Source organism: Lissotriton helveticus, chromosome 3_1 (genome assembly GCF_964261635.1).
Source record: "Lissotriton helveticus chromosome 3_1, aLisHel1.1, whole genome shotgun sequence".
NCBI lineage: Eukaryota > Metazoa > Chordata > Amphibia > Caudata > Salamandridae > Lissotriton > Lissotriton helveticus.
This window is the reverse complement of record NC_136061.1, coordinates 1722333822-1722346429: the sequence shown is the minus strand read 5'-3', so window position 1 is coordinate 1722346429 and position 12608 is coordinate 1722333822. Positions and strand designations below refer to the sequence as shown.

The following is a 12608-nucleotide window of genomic DNA, read 5'->3' as shown; positions in this document are numbered from 1 at the left end:
CTGTCCAATCTAAAATCTGGTTCCCCCTATGATCCCTGCCCGCAAAACTGATTGCACAGGTGGCACATGTGCTCAACCCCCTAGTCAACCCTGTACTTAATCTTTCCTTGAGCACTGGAATGGTCCCTAAGCGGTGGAAACAAGCCCTGATACTACCTCTTCTAAAAAAAACTAATCTCGACCCTAAAGTACACGCAAATTATAGACCTATCTCGCTTTTGCCTACCCTAGCGAAAGTAGCTGAGAAGCATGTGCATATCACTCTTGCTAATTTTCTGGAATCGAATAATATTCTGCATCCATCCCAATCTGGGTTTCGCTCCAATATGAGCACTGAGACTGCACTGCTCGAAGTCACTGAGGTCTTAAGAGAAACTTTGGATGCTGGCGGAAGAGCCATGCTGGTGATGCTCGACCTTTCGCGGCGGCATTTGACACCGTCCCCTATGACCGTCTCCTTTTTAGACTCTGGGAGATCGGTCTAAGGGGGTCGGTGTTCAGCTGGTTTAAATCTTTCCTTGCTGATCGCCAACAAACGGTCTGGGCGCCCCCTTTCTCTGCCATGATGCCGCCTTTGGAAGTGGGAGTGCCTCAGGGCTCTATATTAAGCCCCACGCTTTTTAACATCTACAGGTCCCCACTGGCGGCTCTGGCAGAGGCTCTCGGAGCTCAGACCGTGTCGTACGCTGATGATACTCAGCTTCTTTTCACGTGCAACAAAGGCTCCGACTTTAATGGCAAGAACATCAGAGACTGCCTTGAGGCAGTTTTCGGCTGGTTTCAGCTGAACTGCCTCAAGTGCAACTCTGCTAAGTCGGAAATTCTTTTTTTTGGCGGCCCTCCTGATCCTAGCTGGAAGGACTGGTGCCCTCCCGCCATGTTTCCCCCAGCAAGTGACTCGGTTGTCGCCAAAAATCTCAGGATTCACATTGATAATGGCCTCTCTTTTAAACACCAGATATCGGGCCTGGTGGGCAAACGTTTCGCCATCTTAAAGATGATTCGGAAATTTCTGCCCCTCCTTTCAGTTGATCATAGAAGAGTTACAGTACAGGCACTGGTCGGTGCTCGCTTAGACTATGCCAATGTTCTTTACTTGGGTCTCCCTGATTTCCTCCTGTCTCGCCTTCAAGTCGTCCAAAACTCGGCAGCACGCGCCATTTTTGGTCTGACTAGAAGGGCCAGTGCTAGTGCCCTTCTTACCACCCTTCACTGGCTTCCGATAAAAAAACGGATCATTTTCAAAACAATGACGTTGGCTTTCAAGGCACTCCACGGCCTGGGAGCCTCCTATCTCCAGAGACGGGTGAACTTTTACCTGCCTTCCAGACCACTCAGATCGGCCTCCCTTGCCTTGGCCACGGTTCCTGCCATAAGGCGGGCCAGATGTGGTGGGCGCTCTTTCAAACGTCTCGCCCCCCAGTTATGGAACAACCTTCCCGTGTCCCTTAGAACCACGGACAATCTGCTGGCTTTCAGGAAGTGCCTAAAGACCCTGCTGTTCACTCAATAAAGGTACTTGGCTCTCCCACACCCCGGTCTATTGAAGGATCTTAAGCGCCGGGACACTCTTCGGAGTAGCCGAGCGCTATAGATAACCCCCATATAACATAACATAACATTATATGGTCATCCGCATATGTTAAATAGCGAACGGGACAAGTTCCCAATTTCAGTGGGAGGAATTCAGAATTTTGCATATGGCTATCCAAGTCAGAAATATATAATGAAAAGAGCGACAGAGCTAGCACACAGCCTTGCATAATCCCATATTTATGGTAATTTTGGGAGAAACATGCCGCTTGTCCGACAAATTGTTGTGCAACCAAGAGTGGGAGTGTAGTGCAATTAGCCAGTGCAACAGATTGACATCCGACTCAGTGCTAAGAGCTTTGACCAAAGGCAGTTGCAATTTACTTTCTCAAAGGCAGATGAGTAGTCAAAAAAATAGACAGAGTGATCGTCTAAGGTATAATGTCTATGCTACTGTATTGTCTGAAGTGGCACATCCTGCTCTGAAACCCGTTTAATAGACCAGCAGCAAGGTATTTGTTGTTACCCAATCAGAAGTAATAATAAATATTCTCGAAGAGTTTTCCTTCAACATCTAGAAGGGGTATCAAATGGAAGTTTTTTTAAAAATTTGTATTTGTCAATTAAAACAGTACAACATAACAGTAACACCAGCACAGTAGGGAAGTTGGAGGGAGGGCAAAGAAAAAGAAAAGGGGGGACATGAGGGACATTGAACAGCAGTGGACGTAATGAAGAGCACTCCGGTACATAATCATATGCAATATCATACATATGACATGTTACATGCCACATTATCTACCTGATAAAATCCACAGATATGAAAAGGGCATTATTAAGGACATATAATTGTATGATAGGTATCTGTGAGATAAAAATAACAATGTTGACATTAGCCATCTATTTCCCACAAGTTTTATGAGTCACGAGGTACAGGCTAAGCCTGTGCAGTCAAATGAGACACTGGAGTAGAGTTGAGGTATCGGAGTCCCTGTAATGGAACCAAGAGCTGAACGGTTCCCATATATCTGCAGGTCTGGAGCAAAGGGGCATAAGTTCCTAGAAGATGTACAGTTGCTCTTGGCAATACGTAATATGTTATCCATGCTTTGATTGTAGGGGCGGCGGATTCCCTACTCAACTGTATGGCCACTCTCCTCTTCGTAAGTAACAGCAACATTGCAATAATACGGGATGTGACTAATGAGAGTCTTTAACATAACCCCGTAAATGGTAATAGGGAGACTTGGGACCATGTAAGCAGTAATTATCTGTGTATGGGCAAATACCTCCTCTCATAGAACGCCACCCTCAGGCTCAGCCAAGCGAGGTTCAAGAAGGAAGCCTGTGATGCTTTGCAATGCAGGAAAGATGGATCATCAATTAATCCTATTCAAAACAGTTGTTGGGGGGTGTGGTAGACACGATGTAAGAATTTAAAATGAATTCACTGCAATTTATAAAATGGGGACACAAGTTTCAGTTTTCCACAACATTAGGCCCATTGCGCGTTATTATAGGTGGATCAATATCTGGCTCTCACAATTCCTGCTCCTTCGGAACTATGATCGGAGAGAAAGATTACATACGGTTATATAAGCCTGCAACTACTTTTTGCGGGGACAAATTGGTGAGGATGTGTTCCAGTGGCAGGAGGGCCTTGGGCACAGCAGGTAACATTGAGTGGACGGCATGACATTGAGCCTGCCATTGATCATATAGGAGGGTATATAGTAGTGTAGAAGGTTGGGAGGAATTACCCCTCTGGATAGCGGCCTGAGAATACCGTAATCTTGTGGTGAGAGGCAAGAATCCCTATCTAATAGTGGCAGCATCGGAGGGTTGTTAACCAGCGGGATAGAAGGGGCATAGAGATGTGGCAGCTTTGCTCTCTCTTGTTTAGGCCCGCCCAAGCTCAACAAATGCATTCAACAGTACTAATCTCTTTTCTTGGAATTTATGTAGGGCGGTACAGTGCTACCGATCGCGAATCCAGAGCAGCACGGTCAAACTCAACGGAGGCATGTGGCTGAAAAGGAGTTGGTGACAGCCAATAGTGGAGGAACTTGGCTTGGGCAGAGTTAGCATATAATGCTAAATCCGGGGCACCCATGCCTCCTAGAGTGAGTGGGAGAGTGAGAAGATCCCAGGATACTCTAGGTTGTGTACCTTCCCAAATTAAGGTAACCATATTGGACTTCAAGTGCCTAAGGAATCTAGTTGTGAGCGGAATGTTATCAAAAAGGTATAGGAATGTAGGTAGGACTACCATCTTTGTAATTGCAATATGATCCGTGAGGGAAAGAAGGATTTTGGTCCAAATGGCTACCCTGTCCTTCAACAAGGTCATGGCATGGCCGTAATTTGCCTGTCAGAGTTATTCTGTATCACGACTGAGCCATATTACAAGTTGCAAACTAGGTCGGTAGTCTATTGTGAACTGATATGTGCTATCAGTGAGAGGGAATATGATAGATTTTGCACAATTTATGGGTATAACTGAATAACCACCAAAGTTAACTACCTAACGAGTCAAACGAGCGAGGTTTTCTTTCGTCCGCGTACATCAAGATCACTAGTCCCCTGTCCTTGTGAGGCTGATGTAGCTGTACCACCAGTGGCTCCATTGCTATGGCAAACAGGAATAGGACGGGCCTCTCTTGCATCATGAGTGATTGGGATAGACTCAGATATCAGCCTGTTCATGTGCACCGGTGCCGTAGGCAAAGAATAGAGGAGTTGTACCTGCTTGATAAAGCTGGCGCTAAGACCTAGTCTAACCAGAAGGGGAAAGAGATAGCCCAATTCCAATGAATCAAAGGCCTTAGTGGCGTCCAATAAGGCAGCCATAGCTGATATTTGAGGGTCAAGATGGTGTATGACTGCAAGTATGTGCGCAGGTTGTGATAGGTGGAACGGCCGGGGGTAAATCCTGACTAGTCAGGGCGAACTTTGAGGACCAGCAACAGAGGTTGCAGCCACTTAGCAAGAAGTATGGCTAAGATTTTGTCGTACACCTTTATTAGAGAGTGGGGACAATATATCAAATGGAAGTTACCAGGGTCCCTTCCTTTTTTGTGAAAGGTTGGATTATTGAACCTTGCCACAAAACTGGTATCTCACTAGACCACAATACATGATTGAACACAGGCTTTAAAATTCTGCTTCACATCTTTGGGTTTGGTTTCATTATGACTGGAATCCCATTAGGGTCGGGGGCTTGATGGTCTTACTTTTAATTAATGATGACTGAAGCTGCTTCTCTGATATTTCCATCCCCTTATGCAACATATGGATTTAGTGTGCAACATGGAAAATTGTAGTCGTAAGGTATGTTTCCCGTATGTCTAACAAAATGCCATAATCTGTGGCCAGCCTATGTGAGTATGAGCCTGTCCCCACAATTTTTTTCTATCTTTCGTTTCAACTATTTTGGCTATATTGTCCTTTTCTTTATTTGATTCATCAATTTTTATTCTCCTGAAAGACTTTCTGTAGGACACCGAGTTGTTTGAAGGTATCAGAATGCTCTATGGTTTATGGGGGTAGAGAGTAATTGTCTTAAGGATCATCTGTATTTCTTCTTTATAATCAATAATTCACTAGGCAGTCTATAATACGGTCTTCCTCAAGGCTGTGAGTTGAATCTGGTGTCTTGAAATGAGAAATGGTCAATGATCATTTTTATTTTATCCACGCTTCTCTCCGCATGCCATCATTTCCTTGGAGTTTTCTGAATTAACTTAACTCCTTTCCAAACATTGAATTAGTGTGGAACATTGCTATCTTCACTGGCAGAATAGAGTTTCCGGTGACCTTGTTGTTTATGGCAGTTGAAGAGGCCGTCAGAGATGGTAGTGTCTAATAACACAAAAGCAAGTATTTAGAGGAATCACCTGTGAGCTGTGATCACTTTTTACTCTTGAAATAACTTTGTAGTGTTTGCACATATAGAAATATGAGAAGTGGATAATGGTAAAGTATTTAGTAGAGCTTGCGTTTGTTGTAAGAAATGTCTTACTTGCAGGTTGACCATTCAGAAAACAGACATTGAAACAACAAAGTCCTGATTCCGCTATGAAGGATTTAGAAGATTACATTGCTAAGAGGGACTTCACATTCTCTTTGAAATATAGGCAAAGAAATTAATAAAGCTTCATTGGGCCATTCGTTGGAACTGTTCACTTCCAGAATGATTTTGAAGGTCTTCTTGAAATCTCCTGTAAAGACACATTGAAAATCTCTAGAATGCTGTTTACAAGAGTATTGAGATCGTATTTTGAGGTTTTTAAGTGGAGGGTGATGCTAGTGATGTTTCATGAGCTGTAAGAACGGCTGTTGGTCATCGTTATATGAAGTGTTGGTGTTAAGTAAGCTGTTCTCTTTTCTCAATTGTTTTAAGATTGATGCTACTCTTGCTCATATAGGCGGATATTTATTATAGTAGAATGACCCATTTCCCCAGCTCCTCTTTAAGGGCCCAGGTCTCGCTTACATCTCCTCAAAAGACCAAGCTGCTCGAGTTGATTCAGCATTGCTGTTTTTATCTGCAAGAAAGTGAACTAAGAAAAGGTCAGCTGAGGTCACTGAACCAAGGTCTGGAAAATACCTTATTTTTTTAGTAAGTTCTGCCAATTTAATACGTCTTGGGTCCCTATGATTGATAAAGTGGTTTAAAGTCCAAAGCTTGGTTAGTCATTTCTGGTTTTCATGTTTCATTTGAATTTTGTGCATCTTGATTTTGACTGTCTTGGTTTGGATTTTTAGGACTCTTATTCCCTGAAATAGCTTGTGGAGCCGAGTCATTTAACAAAGGCTTTACAGCAGGCTGAAGTAATAGACAGTCCGACATCCTTGATTTACACAGAGTAGGTGCACCATTCTTGATCAATGGCTGATTATTCATTGTGCTTTGAGTGCAAATCTTGTTAACCACAATTAAGAACCAGTCTGCCAAACAATGTAGTATAGCCATCACTTTGGTGCTCTATGGGAGACATTACTTCTTATTTTTGTTGTTCAGTGGCACTACTCAGTAATTGTAGCGCAAGTAGCTGCTTTTAAATGTGAAGCAAAACTCAAGATATTATATGTGGTTTGTTGCTGCTCTTTCAAGGAGACTGCATCCCGTAGAAGTTTTTTCACTGGTGTCACACAAATTGTTGTACAGTAAGCTATGTTTGTGTGGAAGAAAATGGGAAATTCCCTGCTACCGCTTGGCTATATGTTGCCAATTTGTTAAAGTCAGTACTAAGGATGCCCGTAATGGGAGGCGTAGCTTCAACAATTAGATGTTCATTAGCGGGCTTGGATGACCGCAAAGAGGTCTCGGGGTGGGTGTTTGATGTATTTCTGATAATCAGATATGCTTCTTCTGTCCAGGGGAGTTTACTCGCAGCAGTGGTGCCTGTCTCTTTCGCTTTGAAGACGCAGCTGTTTGAAATATGTCGATTTTTACCATACATTTCGAGGTGAGGACCACAGGAAGGGTTCCATTCTGATAAGTATTGCACAGTTATATTCTCAATAGTTTTATTTAACCAGATTCATTGAGGTTTATATCTGTTATTTCTTCAGGCATGTGCCTTTTAAATGGATATCCAGCTCCGGTCAATCATACTTATTGAACACATTAAGATACTATGAGTTAAATAAAGGTAATGGGTCCGCCTAGTATTGTGTATAAATTTAGTTTGGATATTAAAACCGAACCACTTAAGGACCTATCCAAATATGTATTAGCCTCTGCATATAAATGAGTGGATTTACTGGATTAGCCCTAATTAGTCTGAATATAAACATATATTTTGTGTAACATTGTGGACTTTCTTGTGGAGAGATATGTAGAGGTGTATGATGTGAGTGGAGTGGATAGGAAGTATAGGCATGTGAACAGCAGTTGTCCCTTTTCTCCCCTTTTTAAAAAAAAACAAAACTAAATAATGTTATGGTTGATATAATGTTCTTGTGTATAACAAAGTTTTGTTATATGTAAATTGTGCAAAAAAAATGTTTTTTAATTCTATATGTTTTATGTTGGATACATTGATTGAAATTGGGAAAATAAAGGAAGGAATATCCTTGTTAGTCCTGACGAAGGTGGCATTATCGATTTAGTTCCACCGAAACACGTTGACGCATAAAGTTGTGTTAAATTTGAACTAGGACAAGAAGCATAGAGGCCAGAGTTTATTGTTCCTTGCCTTGTTCACAATCTTTTCAAATTAACCCTGTAAAGGCATAGTTCGACTGCCTTATTCATGCTCCTTCACATGGTGTTTGATTGCTGTCCTAATCGTGAGATATTATGTGTAGGAATCATGTATTTTGATTATGTCTTAATTGTTGCAGGGCACTGTGGTACCTTGATATTTTTTTATTATGTACTTGATGTGATGATTTGATATTGTGATTCTCAATTTTGATTTCATTGTTGACTTTGGTGCTCTGTCTCTTAGGACTTTATGAGTTCTTCTCCTTGTTTTCAAGCCATACATAGATTACAACTAATCCCCTTACCAAAGTGATTTGTTGACATGGGCCAAAGTAGCAATTTTTACATTTTCCAAGAGCTGAGCTTGTTGATTTTAATGGAGCATATGGTTCTTGTTTTTTCTCAGCTGTAAAGAATCATGAATATACCCTTTTCCAAAGGGGATACTACTTTGAAAACTTCAACGACTTTTAAAAGTATTCACCTTAACATCAAAAAAGTAGAATTTACACGTTAAGATCTTCCTTTTTTATGCCTAGATTTAAATGATAATGTCTGTCTTCCCAACATCATGGACCACCTGTGAAGGTTTCTACGGTTATTCCTGGTACTATCTGTGGATCATAAATATCACCTGAACCCAAACAAATATATAGATGAATTTATTAAAGAACCATATTAAACAAGAACTAGTATTTTTCCAGAAAAGGGTTCTAGGGATTTCTAGGTTTGTACACATGTGCATGCTCGGCCAGTTGGCAAACTTTAATCACATGAAGTTGACATTCCTGAAGTAAAAATGCAGTAAAACATTGCAATTTCACTCTTATTAAAAGGGAACTCACAGAAAGCCGTGAGCCAGCTCGTGCTCTTGCCACGGTCTCCTTTTCCTTTTCCGAAACTTTTCTCTGAATGGTTTGGAAATTGTTCAAGGCTGAAGAAAAATCATTCATTAAACGTTCCTTTTGAAGCTTCTGCTGGCGCTGCAACAAAAAATTCAAGAATATTGAATACATTGTCCATTAAGACGATAGACTGTTTAATTATCAAGGTAAATTAGTTCTTATTAAAAAAGAATGGTATTTTTAACAGAAACATTCCTACTTTTATTAAAGTACTTCACATAAACAGCGCAGAGTATCATAAAAATACAAAAACAATGGCCATTTCTAAAAAACTAATGTAGAACTTTTCAACATTTTCTGCTATAACCACTTAACGAAAAATGATTTACCTTTATTTCTTTATGCCAACCAGTCCTAAGGCAAATGGTGTAATATACTAAAAGTATATACTTCTTAGTGCATGAGCATTCAACATCTACCTTACCATCTACCTACTTTTTAGTTTAGTTGTCAATATCACTTCCTTAGTACTATATATGCGAAACATAATGCCTTCCTTTTAAGGTGATATTTAAATAAGTTGCCTTTATTATAATATAACAGCAAGCATGCCACAGTTTGTCAAAAGGAAAATCAGTTGCATCAAATACTATATAAGAGGGATCTCCACTGTTGTTCCAAAGGGTCGCCTTCATGCCAAAGTGAGTGGGTACCATGAAAATGAGGGCCCTATGGACGCCTATGGTACGGCATGCACTATATAAATTATGAACCAGTGACACAGAAGCATCAGGCACCATCTTATCATTTTAGAATGTAACCTTAACACAGACTAGCTAACCCATGTGAGCAGTGCACAAATATACAATGTATACCGGTATCTCAAGACAGTGTTTGGGTACAGAGATTATTAAGGGACCATAGAAAAAGTTACTTACCTTCAGTAATGCCTTCTCTGGTAGAGGCAACTTCTAGCCTCAGATTCCTTACCTTAGAATTTCCCCAAGCGTCAGATTGGATCCGGAAGATTTTTTTGTGAGCAGTACTCCCGATTGTTAAGTTGCGTTGATTGGCTCTGTGTGCTTTGCCGACCCGAAGTGACATATGTGTCACCTACATAGGGGCCACCCAGTCACACCGACGTCAGTTTCTTTTCACGACTTTCCATGGCAGAAGCGCGGAGCCATGAATAACACTGGCCAGTGGGGTGGTAAACTAAGGCCCTGTCCCTAACAATCTGTTTGAAGAGCGGGGAGGATATTTGGGTCAGTAAAGAATCTGCAGTTAGACAGGTAAGGCTTTATTCATCTGCTAGAGACTTCAAGACATTGTCTAGCTGCAGATTCCTTACCTTACAGTAGATACCAAAGTGATACCATAGCCGGCAGTGGGTCTGCAGACCAATTTCCAACAAGTAAGCCCTGCAGGACCATCCTGACTGTCAAGCTGTGCAGGGAAGCCCATGTTGCTGCCTGGCAGATGGATGTCAAGGACAGGAACTTCATGGGCCTATGCAGTGGTTGCAGTTTTAGGCCTGGTGGAATGAGCAGGCAAACCTTCGGAGGTTTCTTCTTGGCCGAAGCGTAGCAGATTTTAATGCAGAGCACAACACATCTGGAAATGGTCTGCTTCTGCACAGCCTGACCTTTCTTCATACCAACATACACCACGAAGAGTTGGTCGTCCACCCAAAACTCTTGTATGCGGTCAAGGTAGAATGACAACGCTCCATTTGGATCCAGAAGGTGAGGCGCTCCTCTTCCTTAGAGGGATGAGGTAGACCATAAAAAGTAGGCAGTGATGGACTGGACTACATGAAATGGAGTGACCACTTTCGGGAGAAAGGAGGCTCTTGTGAGAAGCACCAGTTTGTCAGGCTAGCCTGAGAGGTAAAGCAGCTTGGATGACAAGTCCTGCAGCTCACTCACTTTACTGGCAGATGTGATAGTCACAAGGAAAGTGGTTTTAATTGTAAGCAGCCTCAGGGGACAATTATGGAGAGCCTAAAAAGGAGCACACATCAAGAATGTTAATACCTGATTAAGGTCCCACTGAGGCATGATGAATGGTGAAGGAGGAAAAAGATTAACAAGACTTTTCAGATAACTATGTACAATAGAGGATATGAAAAGGAAGCGCGGGTCAGGCAGCCGCAAAAAGGCAGAACGATAGCCCTTAAGAGTGCCAAGAGCAGAGTCCTGCCAGGCAAGGGAAAGAATGAAAAGTAAGAAAAGCGGGAGATCAATGATTTTTACTGCACACCATGCCACCATTTGTTTCCAACGACAGGCGTATACCATCTTGGGGGAGGAACGCCTGGCTGCTAAGATGATGTTGGAGACTTCGGGTGGGTGGCAATAAGCCCGAAACAGCACTGTGTCCAGAACACCTCTGATGAAAGGGAATGTCTGAAAGGGAGTCAGGTGTGACTTCAGCATGTTGATAGTGATTCCCAGGGAGTGTAGGAGGCTCGCCTTAGTCTGCAGGTAGGAGAGGACAGCCTGGGGTGAGCCCGCCTTTAACAGCCAGTCGTCGAGATAGAGAAAGACTAGTACCCCTGAACTCCGCAGGTGCACCGCAACCCCTGCCATCACCTTGGTAAACACCTGGGGGCACTAGTAAGGCTAAGAGCGAGCACAGTGAACTGAAAATGCTCTTTTCCTACTGTAAACCGGAGGTAACGCCGGTGGGCAGGCAGGACAGGAATGTGGAAATAAGCGTCTTGCTACTCCAACACTATCATCCAGTCTTCTGGGTCAGTGCAGACAGGACTTGATCTAACATGAGCATTTTGAACTTTTCCATCTTGAGGAAGTAGCTGAGGGACGCAGGTCTAGTATAGAACAAAGGCCTCAGAACTTTTTGTGGACCAGAAACTAGGGGGTATAGTAACTACAACCCATTTCTGGCATCATCACCTTTTCTATGGCTCCCTTGACCAGGAGAGTTGTGACTTTCTTGGAAATCATGCAGCTGGATGCTTATGAGGGAATGTGCGTTAATTATACATTTGGGAGAGATAGGTCATCTTCATGCATTGACCATTTTTTAATTTCAAGGAACTGTAGGCCACTTGTATACAAGTGTAGTGTACAGCCCAGTCTACTTAGTGATCACCATCCTCTGCTGCTAATATTCAATTCCAGTATATTTCACATAGCAAAAGCGTGTGCCCATGCTGTTGAAATAAAAACACAGGGTGAAAATGGGATCTCTATAAAACGGACAGGTGTTGATCCTATGGTTTTTCCAGAAAAGATAGTCCAAAAAACGAGTCACCACATAACATGTCTAGATAACTCTTCTAGTGGAAATGACATTGTTAAGGCCTTCTTAAACATCTCAGCTGAAGTCTCTAAAGACCTGAAACGCAAGACTAGGATAAACAGGGAATATTGCCCAAGATGGTTTAATCAGCAGTGCTCTAGACTTAATAGGGATTTAAAGGAAGCATTAAAAGCAATCCGCAGGAATAGGTAAGATATCAGTACCCTACGGAAATGATATAAACAAGCAATAAACCAGAAGAAAATGGAAATTAGAGATAATGCATGGGATAGTTTGATTAAAGCAGCTGAGACTAAAAATGAAAACCATGGATCATCCATTATTTAAAGATATTCAGTACGCTAAAGTTGATACATTAGTGACGCCCAACGATTGGCTAACTCATTTTGAAGCCATTTTTAATTCCACACAGCAGACTATTAGCATAGCAGAGAATCGCAACATTATTTTATTAAACAATATTAAATTAGAAATCATTTCCCATGATGAGATTAAAATCGCCCTTTAGAACAGTGCCAGCGGGAAGGATGCAGGCCTGGATGGGGTCCCAATTGAACTTTTTAAGCATAACTGAGTTTTGGGTACCTATCCTTTATCATTTTATTAACGCAACTATCAATGGGGTGATACCTGCAACCTGGGATGAGAGTGTGATTGTCCCCATTTTTAAAAAAGGTGATAGAGGCAGCGCTGCTGCTACAGTCCAATATCCCTTCTTGACTCAACAT

At 42.1% G+C, this 12608-nt stretch overlaps 1 protein-coding gene across 1 annotated transcript in view; it reads right to left on the bottom strand.

Moving 5' to 3' along the window:
- STX12 (syntaxin 12) overlaps nucleotides 1-12608 on the bottom strand; it is a 208488-nt gene that overhangs the window by 59571 nt on the left and 136309 nt on the right. Inside the window, exon 4 of the mRNA XM_078682502.1 lies at nucleotides 8593-8730. Coding sequence (XP_078538628.1) covers nucleotides 8593-8730 — 138 coding nt within the window. The remainder of the gene's footprint in view (nucleotides 1-8592; nucleotides 8731-12608) is intronic.